The sequence below is a fragment of the Castanea sativa genome, chromosome 1 (assembly GCF_040712315.1).
Source record: "Castanea sativa cultivar Marrone di Chiusa Pesio chromosome 1, ASM4071231v1".
In the NCBI taxonomy this organism is placed as follows: Eukaryota; Viridiplantae; Streptophyta; class Magnoliopsida; order Fagales; family Fagaceae; genus Castanea; species Castanea sativa.
Genome location: NC_134013.1, coordinates 51,856,040 through 51,880,187, shown reverse-complemented (window position 1 = coordinate 51,880,187; position 24,148 = coordinate 51,856,040). Strand labels below are relative to the sequence as shown.

The following is a 24,148-nucleotide window of genomic DNA, read 5'->3' as shown; positions in this document are numbered from 1 at the left end:
CCGACTCTAAGATTCCCGCCCCCGACCCCAAAAAGAAAAGGAAAAACGAGGTTGAGGAGACAGAAATGGCACAACAAAAGAAGCTGAAGCAACAACAACAACAACAAAAAGTTGCTAAGGGTGGAACGCGCGCCTCTTTTGTAGAGAGTGGGGAAAACCATGGTCTGGCCGAGGTGCACCGCACGCAGGCCAATTGGTCCCGGCACTGGAATTAGATGGGGCTTCAATTCCTTGCCACTCCAGCATAAGGGAGTTCCAGCAAGGACATGCCCATCACCTGGCTAATGCTCTGGAACAACCTATTCTTTTACCGAAGGACATGGACGTTTTGGAGAAGATGAGCCAGCCACACCTTTTCCTCTCCCTGAAAAGGGACTTAGCTTTGGTACGTGTCATCCAACCACTACTTCCTTGCTATATTTTTCATATTATATTTTTGTATAAACTCTTTCCAATTGTACTTTTCTATTGCTCCTACCATGATGCATCTGTTCAACATCTCCATGCAGGCCATTCAAGAGGTTTTTGTTGCTGAGAAATGGGTGGAGGATAGTCAGAACCAGGCCAAGACTGAATTTGAGGTTAGAGTTGAAACTGAGAAAGCTTTAGGCCATGCCGAGGCTGAGAAAGATGATCTGGCCAAAAAAATTGGCAGACAAAAAGAAAGAGAGAAATAGTGCCGAGGCTAGACTCAAAACTACTAAGGCTCAAGTGGAGGGGCAACGCAAACTGCTGCACCAAAAAGAAAAGGATCTATCCAAAGCTTAGCAGGAAAATTTAGACTTAAAAAATGAGCTTGCTCAGGCTAAGGAAGAGGCTCGTAGCCTTAGTGAGACTATGGAGGCTGCTAAGAAGGCTTCTTAGAATGAAGGGGTTGAGGTAACGGAAACCCAACTGACCGAGGAGCTAGTAGAAGTATGTAGGGAGTACTGTCAACAAGTTTGGGCAGAAGCCCTAAATGTGGCAGGAGTCCCGGCTACTTCTAAATGGAGAAAGACAGAAAACATTTGGATTCCTTAGGACATCCGAGTGATTGAAGACCTTCCTCCCATCTTAACTACCTCCGAGACAGTGCCTTTGATACAGCCATCTCCAATTCAAGAACCTATTCCACCTCCTAAAGAATTTGCTGGTTCTGATAAAGAGAGTGAACAAGGTGACAAGGCTGATAAGCGCCTGAGCGAGCATGCTAAACAAGATGCTCCTCCACCAGGGGCGAAGGACAAAGGAAAACAAGTCCAAGCCTTGTCTAAAGCTGAGCCTAAGTAGACAGGGGAGGAGGGCAAAACGTAGGAGGCTGCAAAGAAGTCCAAACAAGACCCTCCACTGACAATCAAGGCATAGGCCATCAAGGACCTTTTCTCTATGTAGCTTTTTTTTTTCTTCTTCAGGACTGTTATTTTGATCCTTTTATTTTAGAATTTCATTTCCAATACACCCACTGACAGAATTAATGACAAATTCGAAATATTGCTCTTTAATCTATTACCAATTTCCTTTACTGAAATGTTTATCTCTTTGACCTTAATGTAAGTTACATACATAGCCCAAATGATTTAATATAAAAGTGCGCAGAAAAATCTCCACAATGTCTTAACTAAGACCTATAACTAAATATAAAAATAATTTCACTTTATTGACATAAGGCATCAGTGGATAATCTATGTATTGGAATTATAACACTCAGAGTGTAATAAAAAACGATTAATTAAGTGAGAATATATTTGAATTAAAAATGAGAGAAAAATAGTTGCAAGACCAGATTATATGTTCAATTTGGGCATAAAGCAAACCATTAAACTTACCATGGTATATGGCCCAAGAATCAAGGCTTATTCGAATCTCAGTTAGATACTTAGAAAAATAAAATGAAATGTTAACTTTCCCAAAGTAGATGGTCGGAGGACCAGACGTAACTGATGTTCTGTTTAACATTTAATGATATACCAATTTTCACGAGGTATGTGGTCCGAGGAGCTAGACATGACTAAGTTTCTGTTTGATACTTAGAAAAAATTAACTGAAATGTTAATTTCCCCAAAGTATATGATCTGAGGACCAGACGTAACTGAGGTTCTGTTTAACATTTAATAATATATCAATTTCCATGAGGTATGTGGTCCGAGGAGCCAGACATGACCAAGTTTTTGTTTGATACTTAGAAAAAAATGAACTGAAATGTTAATTTCCCCAAAATAGAAGATTTGAGGACCAGTCGTAACTGAGGTTCTGTTTAACATTTAATAATATATCAATTTCAACGAGGTATGTGGTCCAAGGAGCCGGACATGACCAAGTTTCTGTTTGATACTTAGAAAAAATGAACTGAAATGTTAATTTCCCCAAAGTAGATGATTTGAGGACCAGACGTAACTGAGGTTCTGTTTAACATTTAATAATATATCAATTTCCACGAGGTATGTGGTCCGAGGAGCCAGACATGACCAAGTTCTATTTGATACTTAGAAAAAATGAACTGAAATATTAATTTCCCCAAAGTAGATGATCCGAGGACCAGATGTAATTGAAGTTCTGTTTAACATTTAATAATATATCAATTTCCACAAGGTATGTGGTCTGAGGAGCTAGACATGACCAAGTTTCTGTTTAATACTTAGAAAAAATGAACTGAAATTTTAATTTCCCCAAAGTAGATGATCCGAGGACCAGACGTAACTAAGGTTCTGTTTAACACTTAATAAAAATCAATTTCTACGAGGTATGTGGTCCAAGGAGCCAGACATGACCAAGTTTCTGTTTAATACTTAGAAAAAATGAACAACAATTAACACAACGCAATAATATTTGAACTAAGATGGCAAAAATGCCTTTCATTAATAATAATACCTTCGTAGGTTATTTACATTCTAGGGACATTTTACAGCCTTTTCATCTAAATCTGCAAGATAATAAGCTCCTATGGCAGCTATCGAAGTAATACAATAAGGTCCTTCTCAGGTAGTTCCTAGTTTTCCCCATGCTGGATTCTTGGCATTACCCAAGACCTTCCTTAATACCAAGTCTCCCGGTGCTAGTGGCCTTAACTTGACATGAGCATCATACCCCCGTTTGAGCTTATGCTGATAATAAGCTAGCTGGACTATCGCATTCTCTTGTCGTTCCTCAACTAGGTCCAGAATTTTCTCTAATAAACCATCATTATTACTTGGGATGAAAGAGCTCTTCCTTAAGGTCGGAAACCCAGTTTCCAAAGGGATCACAGCCTCGGCCCCATAAGTCATGGAGAAGGGCGTCTTTCTTGTGGATCTTCGTGGAATAGTTTGATATGTCCACAGAACATGTGGCAATACTTCCACCCATCTTCCCTTTGCATCATCCTGCCTCTTCTTAAGTCCACTTACTATAACCTTATTAACTGCCTCGGCTTACCCAGTACCCTATGGATAAGTTGGAGTGGAGTATCTATTCGTGATACCTAGGTCACAACAATATTTTCTGAAAGTTTTACTATCAAACTGCAAGCCATTATCTGAAATAAGAGTGTGAGGTATTCCAAATCTAGTGACAATATTTTTCCAAACAAACTTCTTTGCGTCCATGTCCCAAATATTCGACAAAGGCTCAGCTTCAACCCACTTAGTGAAGTAATCGGTCCCCACGAGCAACCACCTTCTATTCCCTGCGGCCTTTGGGAAAGGCCCCACAATATCTAATCCCCATTGAGCGAAAGGCTATGGACTGAACAGAGGGTTAAGGACACATCCAGGCTGATGGATGTTAGGAATAAACCTCTAGCATTGATCACATTTTTTCGCATAATCTTGAGCTTCTCTCTACATATTGGGCCACCAATACCCTTGGGGTAAGGGCTCTATGAGCTAAAGACCTTCCTTTTGTGTGACTCCCGCAAATCCCTTCGTGCAATTCTTCCAAAAGTAACTCTGTTACTTCAGGATGTATACACAGCAAATATGGTCTAGAAAAAGAGCGTTTGTACAACTTTTGATCCTCGGATAACCAGAATCGAGGTGCCTTCCTGCGTATTTTATCTGCTTTAAACTTCTTCTTGGGTAAAACGTCACTCTTAAGAAAGGACACTATGGGGTCAATCCAACTAGGTCCGAGCCTAACTTGATGAATATGGACGGCATCAGCAGCCGTCCGAGCAGGTTTCAACAAATCTTCAACGAGAATGACTTGGGGCAGACCTTCTGCCGAAGATGTTGCAAGTGTGGCCAATGAATCAGCATGCGTGTTTCCACTCCTAGATATATGCATCAGGGTAAAAGAATCAAATTTGGATTGTAAATATCTAACCCTTGTCAAATATTCTTGCATTCTTGGGTCTCTAGCCTCTAATGTCCCTACCATTTGGCCCACGACTAATTAAGAATCCGAAAACACTTGGACTGATTTTCCCCCCATTTTCTGAACCATATCCATTCCGGCCAGTAAAGCCTCATATTCCACCTCATTGTTGGTAGCCTAGAATCCCAATCTCAGCGACTTCTCAAACGTAAGCCCTTCCGAAGACACAAGAACTAGTCCCACACCTAATCCTCTTTGATTTGCCGCTCCATTAACATACACTTTCCAAATTGAAAGCTCCTTGCACGAGATCATGCCAACTAATTTTTCATCCATGTGCAACTCCTTTGCACTCTCTTCTAATGAAGGTTCAGCAAATTTTGCCACCAAATCAGCAAGGACCTGACCCTTGACAGAGGTGTGAGACATATATTTAATATAAAAAACCCCCAAGATAGTTCCCCATTTTGCTACCCTCCCTGAGTAATCAGCACTTTGCAATACCGATTTGAGAGGGAGTTGAGTCAAAACAACAATGGTGTGGAATTGGAAATAGTGAGGAAGTTTACGCGTAGCATGCACTATGGCCAGAATCGCTTTCTCCAACGGCAAATAATGCACCTTAGCTTCATGCAGAGATCTACTAACATAGTAAACTGGTCTTTGTATACCACTATTGTCTCGTATTAGAACCAAACTGACTGCGTGAATGGCGACAGCTATATACGCAAACAGGATTTCATCTACCTCTGGCCGAGACATGATGGGTGGTCGAGAAAGGTATTCTTTAAGTTGTTGGAAAGCTAAGACACACTCCTTGATCCATTCGAATCCCTTCCACTTGTTCAGCAACTAGAAGAAAGGTCTACACCTATCAGTGGACCGAGAGTTAAATATGTTGAGAGCAGCAGTCATCCCAGTCAACTTCTGAACTTCCTTTGGATTTCGAGGGGGTTGTAAGCTGTTAATTGCCCTGACTTGTGCCGAGTTTACTTCTATTCCTCTGTGAGTTACCATATAGCCTAGGAATTTACCAGAGCCTACACCAAAAGAACATTTAGAGGCATTAAGGCGCAATTTGTACTTCCTGAGCATTTGAAAGGTGTCATCCAAATCTTTCACATGCATAGGCACCATCTTGCTTTTCACCACCATATCATCCATATACACTTCAATAGTTTTTCCCAGCCGCGACTCAAACATCCTGGTTATCATCCTTTGATAGGTAGCCCCTGCGTTTTTCAAACCAAATGGATCACCTTATAATGATAATTCCCCGTAGGAGTAATGAAGGCTGTCTTCTCACGATCATCTAGTGCCAAAGGTATTTGGTGATAGCCTTGGAAAGCATCCAAAAAACTCATCCGAGGATGTCCAACTGTAGCATCCACCAATTGATCTATGCGAGGCATCGGAAAAAAAATCCTTAGGACAAGCCTTGTTTAGGTCTATGAAGTTTACACACACTCTCCACTTCCCGTTCTTCTTCTTCACCACAACTGTATGTGCCAACCATTCCGAATAAAAAACTTCTTTAATTGCCCCGGCCCTTTTGAGCTTGAGCACCTCTTCCTTGACAGCCTCAGCATGCTCTTTAAAAGAACGTCAAGGTGGTTGCCTTCTCGAAACAATGGCAGGATTGGCGTTCAAATGATGGCAAATGAAGCTTGGATCAACCCTAGGGGCCTCATAGGGATCCCAGGCAAATACGTCTACATTGTTCTTCAAAAACATAACTAATTCCATCTTTTCCTGATGTAGTAGCAGAACACCAACCTGAAATAACTTTTCAGGGTCATCACCTATAAGAAACCTTTCTAATTCTTCACATGTTGCCTCCTCTGCTGTCACCGCACTGGGCGCATCCAGATACATTAATCGCTATAAGTCCTCCGTAATCGAGACGGAGGATCCCGGTTCAGCCTGATGCAGTATTGCAGCTGATATACACTATCTTGCCACTAATTGGCTCCCAAGAATTTCTTCAATCAGTTCCCTCGATGGAAACTTTACTTTGACATGTAGAGTTGAGGAAACAGCACCCAGAGCATGCAGCCAAGGCCTTGCCACGATGGCCATGTATGGAGAATAAGCGTCAACCACAATGAAATCCACATCAACTGTTTTTGGACCTGACTGCACAGGCAAACAAATTTGTCCCTTTGGTATGACAGTTTTCCTTTCAAAACTTATAAATGGCAAATCATAAGCAGTAAGATCCTCAAGCTTTAAATTAAGCCTCTTAAAGAAGTCAGGGTACATAATATCTGCACCATTACCCTGATCAACCATCACTATCTTCATATCATAGCCCCCTATCCTTAGCGTAACCACCAGAGCATCATCATGCGGTTGAATGATCCCAATCTTATCTTCATCCGAGAAGCCCAAAATAGGTGGAATATTCCCTTTAATCCTCTTCGGCTTTGAGCCAGACTCCTCGGCGAGAATATGTGACACAGGCATCACCCTAGTAGGACAAGAGCCAGTCCTACCAGGAGCAGGGAAAATGACATTAATCGTTCCCAAGGGGGGCCTGGATGAGTTGTTCCTTTGATTAACCGAACCTGAATGGCTTCCTTGTCCATTGGGATGATACAAAAATTGTTTCAACTTGCCTTCACTAACCAACTGCTCCAAATGGTTCCACAGTGTCTGGCAATTCTCGGTAGTATGACCTACGTCTTGATGATAGTGGCAAATGAGATTCTGATTCCGCTTCATAGGATCCCCAGCCATCTTATTGGGCCATTTGAAGTATGGTTCCTTGCGGATCTTCTCCAGCAACTGATGTACCGATTCTCGGAATACAGTGTTGACTACCTGAGGAGTGGCTGAACCAGACTGCCCAGCGAAATCTTTCTTCGGCCTATTGTTATTGTATCTATCCGACCTAAAATCCCTCCTCTCTTGTGGGATAACCTTCGCCTTTGCCTTCCCCTTACCTTGCTGTTGATCTTCCTCGACTTGTTTGTACTCATTAATACGATCCATGAGCTGACGTACACTTTGTACAGGCTTTTTGGTTAAAGATTTCCTTAAGTCGTGATCAGTTAAAGGCCCACCTTGAAAGTATTAATCGTCACCTCATCAAAATCGTCGTCGATTTCATTAAACATCTCCCAATATCTATCAGAATACGTTTTCAAGGTCTCTCCCTCCCTCATGGCCATGGACAATTATGAGTCTAAAGGCTGAGGAACTCTACTGCAGGTAATGAATTGAGACCCAAATGCCTTAGTGAGCTCCATGAAAGAATCAATAGAACCCGTCTTCAGGCCATTAAACCATCTCATCACAACAGGTCCCAAGCTAGAAGGGAAGACTTTGCACATTAAAGTTTCATTCTTAGAGTGTATCGCCATCCTCTGATTAAAATGACTCACATGCTCCACTGGGTCTGTTCTGCCATTATAGATGGTGAACGTGAGCTGAGTGAACCGTCGTGGAAGCTTTCCCCCTTCGATCCTACGTGTGAAAGGTGACTTGGAGATTTGGTGCAACGCCCTGCTCATGGCATCGTTTCCCAAGCCCCTAGAGGAAGACCTCTTGTCCTTTTGACCATGAAGATCGTCTCTCTTATATGAGAAAGTATCACTAGGAGGAGTTCTGGACCTTGGCCTGTAACTACTGCCTTGGGAGCCCTCAGAAGAAGGATCAGAAAGAGACGGTGTTCGCCTCCGTCTCATACGGCGTAACTTCTTCTTAAGGTGGTCAATCTCCCTCTGTATGGCCTTCGCGTCATCCTCACGGGGGATTCTGCTTCCACCCTGCGAACGACTCACACCGGTGTGCACCGTATGTACACTGCCCTCTCGATCCCTTTCACGTTCAAGATGTTGGAAATGATCCTCATGCAGACTCTGCATGATGCGAATCTAAGCCTGCCATAGCGTTTCAATTCCTTAAACACAAGATTTTCCACAAATTGCGTCAATTGTAAGTGCACAATTTGTACTTGGACCCAACTGCGTGATGGGTTCAAGCCCAAAAAGCCTTATACAATCAAATTTTTATAGAGCATGGGCTTGAAACCTAGGTTTTATAGATATTGGACAACAGATAGGTGGACTAGATTACCACTATCTACACAATTAATGGATAAAAATAACAGAAATTCTCCTTGGACGTAAGCTGATGATGACTTATATTGCCTTTCATTCTTCAAACAATAGATTAAAATTGAAGATGATGTGTACAGTGCTTTTCTTTTCTCTTTTTTTGTCCGATCCCCTGCTCTAATGCCTTTTTCGTTCTTTTATATCACTCTTCTTCTTCCACGTGTAGCACAAATCACCCAATTAGATACTTGTCCCATCCGCCACCCTCTTGAAGTCTTCAAACAATAGCTGTAAAGCTGGTCACTACCGTTCAGAGGTCATTTCCCCATTAATGCGGTCAGAGAGGTAGGTGTAGAGCCTTTAATGCGGTGGTAGCAGCTTTCTTCAAGATATTTCCTATCCATTCTTCCTCTCTGCTCCCTTGTAGAACACATCACCATATTCCAAACCTACTAGAATATCCTTCTGAACATCTTAGCATATCTCCCGATCTTTACCTGATCTAGCTGAGTAGATGTCCCTCCTCGGACAAGTCTCTCTAACCTTTTCACCAACAACCCACTTGTGGGCTTTAAGGCTCTGCTCGAAAAAAACTAATACCCCGAACCAGGTCCAAGGCCTAAGAGCATATTTTAAACAAATTGACCCTACAGCTGTGGTGGCTAGCTTTAGGAATTTTTTTTAGGGTAGTCACTAAGAAATTTAAATTATACAAAATTTAATAAAGTGAGAGAGAGAGAGAGAGAGGCGGGGAAAAGAGACAGAGAGAAGAGAGATAAAAAAGAATAAATAAATGAATAGTGTTTTATTGTAATGTGAAAAATAAGAGTATTGATGTAGAATGAGTTGTGAATAAATAGTGTTTTTTAGCACGTCTGTTGTGAATGCTCTAATTAAAAAGTCATTTTTATAAGGGCAACATTTGTATAACTAGCATTAGCATGTAGTTAAATTGAATCAACCATATTAATTAGTCATTCTATTTCTTTGTTAAATAGTGTCCTTGCAAGGACCAAAAATTAGTTACAATTATTTCATGTGGAGAAAAAGAGTAGTGCTATTGGTATATACTATTTTACAAATTATTAATGTGGTAAATTTTTACTAGTTCCCATTTGAGCCTACAACTAACATCACTTTTTTATTTATCAATAATCATCTATCACATCAGTAATTTATTAAAAAGTTTGTAAAATAGTTTCTAACTATATCATTTTTTCTCAAAAAATGATAACTGTGAGTGTGTGTGATCTTTGTCGGTAGATTTTTTGAAATCTAAATGTGTTTCAACGGTGCAAAAAGGCTAAAAATATGTGATCTACAATTTTGTACGTATGTAAGTTTGTTAATATTATTTTGGTTTAATGGAACAATAAATTTTTTTTTTTGAGGAATTAATGGAACAATAATTTTGGTGGTCCACTAAAGACTAAAGTGCTGTATACAACGGTTATTAAAAAAAAAAAAAAGTGCTGTGTACAACGAATCATTGCCAGTGAGAAATGAAAGGTTTTGGACTTTTTGGTCCAACTTGTAGACCGTTTACGTACGGTCCAATTCTTGTGGTGAGATTTTTATTTTGAGAATCTTTTGGTGAAGTGAAGATTGAAACAGTGAGGACCACTTTTTTTCCAATAACAAGTTGGCTAACTGATTAAAGACAAAAACAGATACTCCAGAAAGGCATGTCATGCAATTGACAGGCACAATTAATTAATAAAAAGCTTATTTAAATAGAACTAGGATGGCAATGGGGCGGGACGGGGCCGAAGGATGAGATCTTCGCCCCCGCCCCGTATAGATTTTTCTTGTCTCATTCCCACCCCGTCCCGCATGACGGGGAAAATTTCTTACCCCATCCCCGCCCCTTAAGGCCCCGCGAAGCCCCGCCCTATACTATAAAACTTTATTTCTTGTTAATTTTTCCTATAACTATTACCATTTTTTCAAATAAAATGACATGTTTCAATATTAAAAATATACTTGAAATTATAAATAAATTTATCCTATAAAATCAAACTAATTTTTAGCAAAAACTAAATAATATTATCTAAATGTTTAACAAGACAATGTCACAACAAAAATCTCATAGTATGACACAAAAATCTCATATTATGTTAATGATGAACAGTAAGTTGAGAAAGACATTTGAATCATGAATGAAAAGACAAAAAAAAGAGTTAAAATCGGTACCTTATTTCCAACTTTGCTTGAGAAAAAAGAGAGGTAGAACCACGTTAGGTAGAATAAAATAAGTTGATGATATTTTTGTTTAAATAGTAGGATTTTAGAGTATGAAAAAATTATAACTTAATCCTTATTAACGGGAGGTGGGGCGGGGATGGGGCGGGGTGGGTTTAAAAAGTGTAAACCCATCCCCGCCCCGCCCCGTGATGCGGGTCTAAAATCTCGCCCTATCCCCGCCCCATCATATTTGCGGGGCGGGGAAAACCCGCACGGGGCGAAGCGGGGAGGGGCGGGTCAAGCGGGGCGGGGAAAAATTGCCATCCCTAAATAGAACATAGTCCAAAATCTACACAAACTTCCACAAATTAAGTAAAATTAGAAAACGACCTAGATTTAAAAAAAAAAAAAAAAAGTGTCATGCCTTTCTTGATGTTTTCACTTCAGTATTCTGGATATTTCACAAATTGCTCAAAAAAAAAAAAAAAATTGAGCCAAAATTGCTCAAAATTCATATAATAATAACCTCTCCAGTTTTATGCAAAAAAAGAAAAAAAAAAAAGATTGAAACAGTGCAACTGCTCAAGTTATTATTATTTAAATATTTGTCTCTTTCTGAAAATAGTAATTCGAAGGTATCATTGACTACATACATGATTTGTGCCCACACAAATTGTAATAAAGTTTTTTTGTGTTTTTTTGGGATAAACAAGTTGTAATAAAGTTAGCATCGATTGGGATTGATCAAGGGATTGATCACTTGATCAATCCCAATCAATGCTAACTTTATATTAGCGATCAATCACAATCGATTGATCACTTATTGGCTGCTAATGTTTTTTTTTTTTGGCGAGAAATTAAAAGATTCAGTCAATTTGTGCTCCAAAAAATAGAAAAACAATATATATATATATATTTACATTTATTGTATCGGTCGAATATCAAGATACAAGCACAAGCACAAGCACAAGCAAATGTCCTAATCAATTTTGTTTTGTTTTTTTTTTTCTCATTCGAGATAATTCACTTATCAAAGGTCGCTTTTTTGACAAGTATGGAAGAAAGTGATGGGGGCAAGTCAAGTGTCTGCAGGAACCCTCCAAAAAAACAGCCAAATTTTAAAGAGAATTTCGACGTGATGAGATAAATGAATTTACCACGACTTACCCTTTCCTGATTTATATATAAAATCTGGCAAAAAAAATTAGAAATTTTATATGCTAAAAACTATTTTTAGTAATAAAACCACTAAAAAAGTCCCTATATCAATATTAATGATGCTATATTTTAAATTTTTTAGCACCTTGCTATAGTAAGATGTTATTACTAACACGCTACTGTAGCTTGCTACTCATTTTTATTATTTTTTATTCCCCTTCTCTCTCTCCCCTTAGATCTCACTCTCTGCTCTTTCTAAAAAAAAATAAAAAATGATAAATAAATAATATTTTAATAAGGTGGTAAAAAAAATAGAATTTTTGATTTTAAGTGTATTATAAAGTGATGTATTAAATGTTATAAAGTTAGTTTTTTAGGTGTTAAATGCTAAAATTTTTAAAATTCTTGATGTGAATGCTTTTAGAGGTGAAAGCCAGCCACCATTTGGTTTTGAAAAAAAAAAAAAAAAAAAAAACCCAACTATTTGATCAAAAGAAAGAAAACACGTTGGAACCAAAAAAAAAACCATTGCTTCATTCAATAAAACACACGTTGGAAAAAAAAAAAAAAGAACAATGTTAACTAAGCACATAGCTAGACACAGTGGAGGCAGATTTGGTAAGTTCTCATCTACTCATCTCCTTCCCATTTTTTCTCCTAAAATCACCCCAAATTAGGAAGACAAGATTTTGGTGAGTCCAAGAAGAAAATACTTGGCCCCACCAAGATCTCTCTAATTTTCTATCCTAACTAAATAACCTAAAAAACCATTTTCTCTATCTTATTTTTTATCCTCTTTATTTTTACTCCAACCAAGTGTACCCTTAGCACTAGAATAATACACTTTTGCTCTAGTACTTAAATAAGTAGTAGTATAAGTGCATGTTTAGCAAAAAAAAGTAGTAGTATAAGTGCATTAGTATTGGGGTGGGTAAAACTCTAAGAGATTAAATTCAATAAGGAAGTGGTGTAAAACCTAAGTTTTACCCTTCCAATTCTAACATACCACATCATCATATTATATATTCTAGATGAGATTAAATTCTATAAGGATGTGGTGTAAAACTCATGTTTTACCTCTCCAATCCCAACATGCCACATCATTTTATCACATATTTAAGAATAAACATAACCACACTCAATCAATTCTAATATCCATATATAAATTCAACCAAATTGAGAGTTTATTGAGATGTTATTCGATGTGGTAGGATATATTGAATTTTAAGTAAAATGCTGACGTGATAATCTCTTATTGAATGGTGTAAAACATGGGTTTTACACCCCATCCTTACCAAATTCGGACTCATTAAAGAATAGACACAACCTCACTTAATCAATTCTAATACCCATTAGAAAATCTAACTTAACTGTGAATTTATTGAGATGTTATTATGTGTGGTAGGATGTATTGAATACTGAAGTAAAAAATTGATGTGTCAATCTTTTATTGGATAGTGTAAAATATAGGTTTTACATCACATTCATACCAAATTAAGACTCAAACTCTAAATATGTTACTTTACACCCATAAATACCAAAATCCCAACCAATACCCGAGTGGGTATTCTTAAACATTTTTACAACCTAACTACAGTAACATCTTAAATTTAGAAATTATTGTAGTAGTTCTTACTTCTCTCTCTTCTCACACACTTTTTCTTAGGCTTCGTTTGGGAGTCTATAAGGGAATGAAATAGAATGATCATAAGAGAATGGAATGTATATTAGCAATGAAAAAAACAAAAGGAACGAAATAGAATTAAGTAACCTTATTTGGATGTTTTAAAAGAAAGAAATGAAAGAGAATAAAATATAAGTAATTTTGTTTGAGAATAACATAGAGGGAAATGAATGTAATCATATTATGACAATATTACTATTAGACACTTATTTTAAAATAAAGGGTTGAATTTATACGGGTATTTTGGGAGTTTTAGTAAAAAATTCGTTAAATCTAATTCAATTCCTTCCAATTCCTCCCAATTTCAGAAGAAATGAAAATTTGAGATTTTAAAGAATGTAAAAGAGAATGAATATTCCTTCCTGCTCATTCTGTTCCCTCCTACTTAAACTCTAAAATAAGGGAGTGAACTTTCTATTTCCTCCATTAAAACTCCCAAATAAGAAAAGGAAAAAATATTCTAAAATTATTCTTTTTATTCATTTCCATTTCATTCCACGGGCTTAATCTCTCAAGTCTCTACATCTCTCTCATCTCTTTGCCTCTCTCTTATTCACTCTTTTGTCCCTTTCTTTCACTCTGACTTTCACACTCTCAGACCTCTCTTTTTGACCTTATCAGATCCATTAGGAGTGGGTTTCATCTGAGGCAAAGAGTGGGTATTGTTGGCCGAATCTACAGCTAGCTTTTGTCCGCCAAAATCCACGGCTAGGTTTTGTGTTGTATTTATATACATACTTTAGTCGGTTAGACATTAGACTATTATCTGTCAGTGTCCTTTAACTTATACTAAAAGTTTGCTCAAAAATACAAAAAAAACTTATACTAAAAGTAGATTTTTTTTCCCCTTTCTGAAGTATGAAATGGGACAGCTAATTTCTGATGGGCCATATATCACTGTAGACATGTCTATATTCTAAAGGACCAATGTCACCAAACATCAATTTTTCTGTTCTGTCCTCTTTCCTTTTTATTTTATTTATTTAGTTTAGACTAAAATGTAAAATTAACCCTCTAACTTTCTTCAGATTTCATTTCAGTCCTCTAACTTTGCTTTTGTTCATTTCAGTTCTCTAAGTTTTAAATTTATTCAATTAAGGCATTTTCGTTAACTTTTGTTAAAAATTTTTGAAAAAAAAAATCTGGAAAATATTTTTCAATCATTAATTAAATTTTTTTAATTAAAAAAATTTGAAGAAAAATTTATAAAATTAAAAAATTAACCACAACGTATAACAAAAGTTGATGGAAAAACTTTAACTGAATAAACTTGAAAGTTAAAATACTGAAATGAACAAAAACAAAGTTAGAGGACTGAAATGAAATTTGAAGAAAGTTATAGGGTTAGTTTTGCATTTTACCCTTTATTTTAAGATAGTTATTTATTTTTGTGATGTTTTATGGTTGATACAATTACTACCCCTGAATTCAAAGTGAAAAATAACAAGTAATTTATTTCAAATTTTGTCTTATAAGAGAAGTCAACATATAATCATGTCTTCTTCTTCTTCTTTTTCTCTCTCTTTAGAATGGGAATTACAGCTGAAATAGGTAATATATATGAAAGTGTAAGTTTATATAGTATTATACTATTTAATATTTTTAATTGAATATGAATTTTGAAGAACAGAAATTAGGTCATGTTGCAATGAAATGCGTTTTTTACCAAAAACGATAAGTTGCAAGTGCATTCAAGAATAAGCGTGTCCAAACAAAATTAGTGATATGGCTAACTTTCTAAACCTTACAAAAATAGGATTTTTGTGTATTGGATGCGATGTTTTTTTTAATAAAAAAAGTACATGGTTGAATTATATTTTTCCCTTATAAGATTATCAGAGAGAGAGAGAGAGTCATGAACTGCCATATCTCTAAGCTAATAGGAATTAAATTCCATGGGTGCTCGTATGGTCTCGAATCTCCACAACAAAGTCACGGCAGTCCTCTGCAGTACATGCTTTTGGTTGCAACTTGCAATATAGGCAGCCGATGGTAGTCCTTGGTTGTCGAAGTTTTCCTGTAGACGTCTATCAGTTTTTTTTTTAATTTTTTTATTTGGACGTCTATCAGTTTTATGTCTGGAAGGGTTTGACTGTTAGATAATGCTAGTCATTTTCCAATGCTGTATGTTAACAGTTACATTATATGTTACCAATAATTTCACATGTTGAAGAGGCTGGATTTGTTGTTCCGTATCTACAGTAACGCCCTAAATGGCAAGAAAATTGAATTTTTTTTTTTTTTTTTTTGGCATTTTTAACCTAGGCATTCACAGTTCAAATCCCAAATATCTCTTTAACTATTGAATTATATATATATATATATATATATAGAATGACAAAATTTAACTACAAAATTAGTTGTAGTGATAGGCTATAGCCTTACCCAATATTAGTTATATTACTACATATTTTGAAAATTTAACCGTTGAATTACATGTTCTTTACGTTCTTAATATACATGTCAAATTTTGTGTCAATTGGATATTATTTACTGTATAATTTATAAGATTACATTTTATGCATAATTTTAAACTACAAAAACTTGCAATTTTAATAATTTATCGATGACATAATTATTGATCTTTGATTTTCTAAAAATTTTGCAAGTATGAAGGATATAACAAGAAAATGTAATTCAATGGTGAATTTGTCAAAAATTCATCTCCAATAAAAAGATATTGAGTAAGGTTGTAGCCTTATGCTACAATCAATTTTATAGCTAAATTTTGTCCTATAAATAATAAGTCTCTAAATATTAATTTGATAGATTTTTCTTCTCAAAAAAAAAAAAAATGATAGATTAACAAACAAGAACTAATTAAAATATGTGCTTAACAAAAAGAAGTTAAAATAACAATTTCAGGCTTACAGCAAGTTTTAAGAGTGTAAATTACACGAATTCCATATTTGAGCTAGAGTACACCATAAATAACAAGTTTTAATAGTTGAGGTACAGAATTGATAGCAACCTTAAATTAAGAAGATATAATAAGAAATAAAAACTAAGTGTGCGTTTGGATTGCGTTCAGTCTAAATTATTCAACGATTATGTTTTTGGTTAAGTCTTCTAGCACTATTTACATTTTTAAAAATTATTTTATTACAATAGTTTCAGTAATAAATTTTCAATTTTTAGCAAATAATAAGTATTCATGCAGACCTATGCATTAATTGACACTGTAAATTGAAATTATATATAATGGTGGCGTTTGGATTCCACTAGCTGCGTTTGCGTTTTCAGTTTTTTTTTTTTTTATCTCCAGCCGCAGTTGTTGACCCAATCTTCTGTGAACAGTGCATTCGTGCACTGTTCACGGATCTACAAATTTCACTTTTCAGCAATTTTTTTATTAAAAATGGGTCTTACGGTACTATTCACACATTTTAAAATTATTTTGCTATAGTGTTTTCAATTTTTAGCAATAAGTTCTATCTAAATTGACCCAATGTTTAACGTGAGTTTCCAACCCCATCGCATGTGGCACCACAACAACCCCCAACGTTAACACACCTCGTGGCGAAGCCTGGAACACATATGAAAGTTATGGATACGGGGGACGCGCGTCAACGTCAATGGAATTTATGTGTAGGAACTCTGCTAACTGTGCTGTCTACTGTGTAGATATAAAAGGATACATAAGTGACCAGAGTAAAGCGCATACCAGAAAAAGAAAGTGTAACCTACGTGAACTTAAATACTTCGCTTTTTACTAAAAGAGGAGTGCCACTTTACAACGTGCCTTTTATACCTCCATTTGGGAGGAAACGTTAAACATGGATGGCTCTTTTGGTGTGAGAAAAGGTGCATGGACTGAGGAGGAAGATATTCGACTTAAGCAGTGCATTGAGAAGTACGGTGAAGGAAAATGGCACCTGGTTCCTGTCCATTCAGGTATTATTCTAGAATCTAGAGTGAGTGAGATTGATTTCTCTTTTTTCTTTGGTAAACCAAGTTCTTTTTGTTTGTCTCTTCCATCCTTTTTTCTAGTTTGTGAGAAAATTTGTGAATATAACTTTTGTTACAACCTTGATGTGGTTTATTGTAGTGGTTATATAAAAATGATAGAAGCAGTAACTCACAATATACTACGTCACAGTTGTTGTGAAAATCATGATCATAAAAGATCTCTTCTCGAGTAATTTAAAGAAAAACTAAGCAATGTTTTAAATAAATAATGCAATATTGGCGGAGCTTTAGAAGGGTTATTTTTTCAATAAATATGTTTCATGCATTTGCAGGCTTAAATAGATGTAGGAAAAGCTGCAGACTGAGGTGGTTGAACTACCTGAAGCCAAATATCAAGAGAGGAAACTTCTCTGCAGACGAAGTTGATCTTATGCTCAGGCTCCATAAGCTGCTAGGCAACAGGCAAGTCTCACTAGCAAATAATAATTACTCTAAACACAGAATGTCATTAGTTCAGACTACTGCCGCTTACTGAAGATACGGAAACCATTATTAAAGAACCAAAGATTAATTAATTTAAAATTTGGTTGAAAACTAGGACAACTAATTCCAAGCTCTCTCTGGCTTTGAAGTTTTCTTTAGAGTTCTTTGTTGGATGAGAAGGAAGTGACAACAACTATAATTATTAAGGGTGATGCTTAAAAAAAAAAAAGCTACACTAGAAGAGGGGGATTAATTAAATTTTAGATTTCTCTAGTTGGTGATGATGTCTGTTACATTTAACTGTAATGTTTTTTCTTATATCAGAGATGGGGGACAGAGCCAAGTATTGGTCCAATGGGCCTTGGACCTCCTAAGGTTTAGAAAGAAAAAAAAATGTTATATATTTAAGGTTGATTTAGAATTTGAACCTTAAAAAATTAAACTCGGCCCCTTGAACTATAAAATAGTCCAAATAACAACAAAAGTTAACTCAAACAATAACAAAATAGGCCGAAGAACAACAAAACTACCGTAGGGGATCATGTTATTTTGCCATTTGATCTTGATGAATTCCCTTGCTATAAAATAAATAAATAAATTTCTCTCGCCATACATGAATATTTTTTTTAATTAATAGTCCTATGAGTTCCTTGACATTTATCATTATATAGCTAAAACGGCTAATATAAGAAAGATGACTCCCTTAGTGGCCTCGAACAATGAAAAAGGAGTTCAATGCACTTGGAAAGGCTCATACATATTGTTTGGTTGATGTAGCTATAGGGAAATCTGCTTTTGGGCGTCAATAGGCATATAAAAAAAAAAAAACTCATTTTGATGGTTTTTTTGAGCTATATATTCCAGTTAAATGGTTCATATAGAAAAATAGAATTATGAAGAGACATTTGCTTTTGTTTCTCATCTCTTCTGTGTGCCCCCACTAATCGAAGTTGTTACCTTTCGACATTGGCTATTTTTTCTAATGGATATAAAGAATGACTTCCTCAATGGTTATTTAAGTAAATAGGTCTACGTGTAGCCTCTTCCTAAACTTTTACATCCGCACCGTAAGATCTATCATCTTTGTCGAGCTTATACGGCCTTAAGTAGACTTCTTGGACTTGGTCTGCTAAGTTCAACTCCACAATTTCTTGCCTTGGTATTCTACCAGTTCCTATTATTTTATCCTTTTCATTCTTTGCCCTAACCATTACATTGGTTAAGTTTGAATAACGCTTATTTTATTAAAAATAAAAAATTAAAAATTAAAAATATTATAGTAAATTAATTTTTAAATATATAAATAATATTGTGAAACTTATTTTTAATAAAAAAATTATTAAAAAAGAAGTTTGTAAGGTTCGTAATAATGCATAGAATCTACTAGAAAGTACTATTCACAATGGTCCCGTGCACTGTGCACGGGACCAACTGACAGACAACATTATTACCAAGTCAAGCAATTTTCTAGTCTGCAATTTTAAGACAGGATCTTGGTATGCTTAGATATTGTCTTGGAGATGCGATATCTTTTTCTTTAGCTTGTTACCATCTGAAAAACACCAAATATGCATTGGATCTTCTATCTCGTACTAGACTCACTAACAGCAAAATTGCTAACATTCCAATGAAGTCCAACACTTGTTTCACCCCACAAGGTGGTTAGTCGTTTTGTGATGCCGCACTTCACAGACAACCCATTAGAAGTCTTGTTTAATAAAATATAATTTTTCACTCTCTTTTATTTTTAATCTAAATATAAACTTTGATAATTATGGTAATTATTAGTAGGAATTCATTACAATTGTCTTAGTATACTGAAGAATATGATTCTCAAAAAAATAATAAATAAAATAGTATAGAGAATAATCTATTGTACTATTTAATGAAAATATGACATTGCAAGATTCTAGCGAAGTGTTTAAATACAGCTCCTCCCTCGCTAAAAACCTAAAGTCATTTGCCACTAACTGTTTCCCTTATTGTTTATGCATGATAACATGGTATTCTTTAGTAAACAGATTACAAGTTAATCAATAATTATTTGAACATTTTTTTTTCTTCTTTTTTTTGTATAGATGGTCACTTATTGCAGGTAGACTTCCGGGAAGAACAGCTAATGATGTGAAAAACTATTGGAATACACACCTCCTCAAAAAGGGAAGTTCACACATTACCAAGCTGAAAGAAAAGCCCCGAGATATGGTGAAAGTGAACGTAATAAAGCCACAACCTAGGACCTTATCCAAAAACTTAATTTGCTTAAACGGGAAACCTGCAATTTTAGGAAGCTTTCAAAAAAAGGAAGATATCAGAGAAATATCTCAAACATCAATGCAATCGGAGAGTAGGATTAACTGGTGGGAAAGCTTGTCAAATTGTGGGGTACTTGATGAGAGAGCCACATGTACGCAATGTGGCACGTTGAATGAAGTGCCCAAAGAAACCTTTTCGGTGGAGGAAATAGTACTAGAGGCAAAAGTTGTGGGGGACACTCTAGATGAGGATGTCCTGAATTATTGGGGTGACTTATCGCTTGATATGGTGAAAGTGAACGTAATAAAGCCACAACCTAGGACCTTCTCCAAAAACTTAACTTGGTTAAGTGGGAAACCTGCAATTGTAGGAAGCTTTCAAAAAAAGGAAGATATCAGAGACATATCTCAAACCTCAATGCAATCGGAGAGTAGAATTAACTGGTGGGAAAGCTTGTCAAATTGCCGGGAACTTGATGAGAGAGTCACATGTACGCAATGTGGCAGGTTGAATGAAGTGCCCAAAGAAACCTTTTGGGCGGAGGAAATAGCACCAGGGGCAAAAGTTGTGGAGGACACTCTAGATGAGGATGTCCTGAATTATTGGGGTGACTTATCCCTTGATATGGACCTTTGGGAGGTTCTCAATGCAGAGCAGGAATAACCATATAAGGCAAAAAAAACTTGTTTTACAATGTACGTGTGCATAAAACATACTACTGTGTAAAACAAACACCGCCAGTATAATAGTCTTTATATAGTTTTTCTTATTATTATTAATCCAGTGTTTTTCCTTATTATTATTGTCCAAATTAATTGGATGTGTGGAGCTTTATGAAATAAAAGGACTAGAGGTGGTGTTTATGACAGTTTAAAGTCTATCTCTATGTTTCCAATGTAAAGCTAAGGATAAACAGTTAATTCGATCGTGATAATAATTTTTCTACACTCTCATCTTGTTATTTATTGTGGTCTATTGGAATGACTATAGCTGTTGAGATGAGAATATGGACCAACTTCTACATATAAACTTTTGCATAGAACCTTAGCTTATACAGGCTCCCAACAGTTTTTCTTTCCTGACGAATGCTCCAAAAGTTTTATTGAATTTACACTATCATTTTGAGTTTATACGTGGCATTTCATAGCCAAATCTATGATAGTATTTAAAAAACAAAGTCGCATTAAAATCCCTTCCAATCTTATAAAGATAAAAATAGTTCAAATACATTGTTTTCCTCTTATCTTCTTTCCTTAGTTTTATTGTCTGACGGAGAGACATGAGGTGACAATTTTACTAACGTTACAAATCATTTTTATTAAATAATTGCACATATACAATCATGATTTATTATGGCTTGAATCAGTTTCCTTTCCCTAGTTCTAACTCATACTCATGCCTTATTTTCACTGCCAACCAGGGGTAAAGCCAACAATTTTTGTTTGGGATGCTAAGTTGCAGTACTAATATGTTTATCAAGACAACTCCTCCCACACACATATACACATCTGCACTTTTTTATTTGATAAGTTATATATATATATATATATATACACACACACACCAAAAAAAAAAAAGATTTTAGTATTTTCAATCAAAATATGTTTGATGGCGATCTTTTATAAAATAAAATTCATTTTTACCATTTTCATAGTGAAATTTTTAAAAAGTTTCATTTTCAATACAAATTATTATACTTTATACTAAAGTAATTAAAAAATATATCAATTGAACTAATAAAATTTTCCAAAACATAACATGAATGATCCAAAATTTGGAATAATAAGTTAGACTCTAAATAGATTTGAAGTTATTCCACTCTAATCCATTATGTGGCAATTAAAGAGACATTTTATGTGTAATTTTAGTATCAAGATTTTTTTAAGGAGTCAATAACTTGTTAATAGCCACATAATATGTTGAAAAAGATAAATCCAAACATGTTTGGTACTAAAATTTATAAAATATTTAATATATATAAGAGCATCTTTATAATAAAGAATAAAATTGCGAAAAAAAAAAATTATGTCTCTATAACTATTATACTAATTACCTTTTTTTTAAGAGTATTAATGGAATAATTCAAATATTTGGGGATCAACTTTTATTTTTGTAAATCTTAAAAATGTTAAAATATATATATATATATATATATATATATATATATATATATGTGTGTGTGTGAGTACGAGTGAGTAAAGGGAAATTTCAAAATTTTGGTGGCCATGGCCCCACCCTTGTACATAGCTCCCCTGCCGTCAACCACCTTTGATAAGATCAATTTGACAATTATTGTTACCATCACGTGGAGAAAACCCAGACATGCATTCATGCAAAAACAAAAAAGTACAACTTTCTACCGACAATCCTTTGGAGAGAGGGGTAGGATCCAGCATGGACAAGAGCATTTTATCTGCAGCGGCGGCTTTAGAAATTTTTTTCAAAGTGTTCTTCAATAAGTATAAATTACACGATTTAATAAAAAGAAAATTTTATATATTGACAACAACAATAAAAAAACATGTAAATACATAAAATTTACAATTGTCTTCTACGATTTTTCATATTTTAAAATCGTTGCATGATAGTCTCATTATCAATACTACAAGTTATATCTTTTTCAATATACACAACCAAGCAATCATTCATCCACTGATCTCCCATTCGATTGCGCAGTTCATTCTTTATATATTTCATTGTTGAAAAACTTCTTTCTATCGTTGCAGTAGCAACAAGAAGGGTCAAAGCTAACTTCACAAGCAAATAGACTAATAGATAAGTCTCATGTTTCCTCGTGCTCACTAACTTTTCAGCAAGTTCACTACTCCTTGAAGCTCTAAAAACAAGTCATTGTTGCGCATATCAAAAATGAAATTCTGAAGCTGAGAGTCAAGTGCCAAGATATCTGTCTCAGGAAAATCATATGGATAGAACTTTGTTAGATGTATTAACTTTTCCTTATCAAAAGCCACAAATGAATTACTTGGATTCAAGCAAGCCATACAAATTAGCAAATCGGTATTCACCTCTGAAAAATGATTGTTTAGCTCTTGAAGTTGCATATCTATGACTGTGTAGAATAGCTCAACACAATAATAATGTAAATTTGTATTTTGTTGGGTGTTGCATCGCGGCCTCCCACTAACTACAAATATTTCATTCATGTTCAAGATAGGAATTTCATGTGTGGCACAAAATGAAGACACTTCAGTCAATAAAGATGTTCATTCATCATCTCTCATCACTTGCAATCGTTGCTTAGACACTTTAACAAGATCCATAGCATTTACTATATCTTGATTTTTTTTTTTTTTTTTTGCAATGCTATTGACAACTCATTTGTGATCCCTAAAATGTTTTTCATCAAGTGTAGAGCAAAAACAAATTCAAAAGATAGAATTGACCTCATAATAGATCGAGCTTCAACTTTTTGGTCAGAGAGCCCATCTTCTTCAATAATTTCAAGTACATCAGCAACAGCAGAGAACATCAAAATCAAATTGAGAATAGTCCCATAATATGATCCCAACGTGTATCACCAGGACGTTTAAGATTTGTTTCTTGATTCAAACCTTGTCCACTTCTTCGTACACTATTCTCTAAATCTTCTTTAATTTTGGCAAATTGAGTATCTCGAAGAGCATCTCGTCTCTTACAAGAGCCTCTAACAACAGTTACTAAATTACTAACCACATAAAAAAAATCAGCAATGTTAATGTGATTTTTAGCAACGGCAACAAGTGTCAATTGAAGTTGATGAGCAAAACAATGGACATAAAGTGCTGATTTATTCTCTTTCAAAATTAAAGTTTTGAGACCATTGATATCACCTTGCATATTACTAGCACCGTCATAACCTTGCCCACTTAGTCTCGATAAACTCAAATTATGTTCACAAAGTAAACCTTCAATAGCACATTTGAGTGACAAAGCGGTGGTACTTGCTACATGTACAATACCAAGGAACCGCTCTATAATAATTCCTTGTTTGTTCACATAACGAAGAACGTGTGCCATTTGTTCTTTCACTGAGATATCACGTGACTCATCAACTAATATTGAAAAGAACCCATTGCCAAGATCCTCGATGATGGCTTTGGATGTTTCATGTGCAATTGCATTCACCATGTCTTTTTGAATATCA

General features: G+C 35.4%; 2 protein-coding genes across 2 annotated transcripts; one reads left to right on the top strand and one right to left on the bottom strand.

The window, feature by feature from the left end:
• The first annotated feature begins 17,107 nt into the window (after positions 1-17,107).
• LOC142622860 (transcription factor MYB1-like) lies at positions 17,108-20,673 on the top strand. The gene is made up of 3 exons (XM_075796413.1): positions 17,108-17,250; positions 17,598-17,727; positions 19,827-20,673. Exons 1-3 carry the CDS (start codon positions 17,133-17,135, stop codon positions 20,665-20,667), a joined length of 1,089 nt encoding a protein of 362 aa, XP_075652528.1. The 5' UTR covers positions 17,108-17,132; the 3' UTR covers positions 20,668-20,673.
• A 2,132-nt stretch (positions 20,674-22,805) lies between these two features.
• LOC142629353 (uncharacterized) lies at positions 22,806-24,132 on the bottom strand. The gene is made up of 3 exons (XM_075803326.1): positions 23,835-24,132; positions 23,544-23,681; positions 22,806-23,149 (listed from the first exon to the last, which is right to left on the bottom strand). The coding sequence occupies exons 1-3, from the start codon at positions 24,130-24,132 to the stop codon at positions 22,806-22,808; spliced, it is 780 nt and encodes a 259-aa protein (XP_075659441.1).
• Positions 24,133-24,148: the final 16 nt, after the last annotated feature.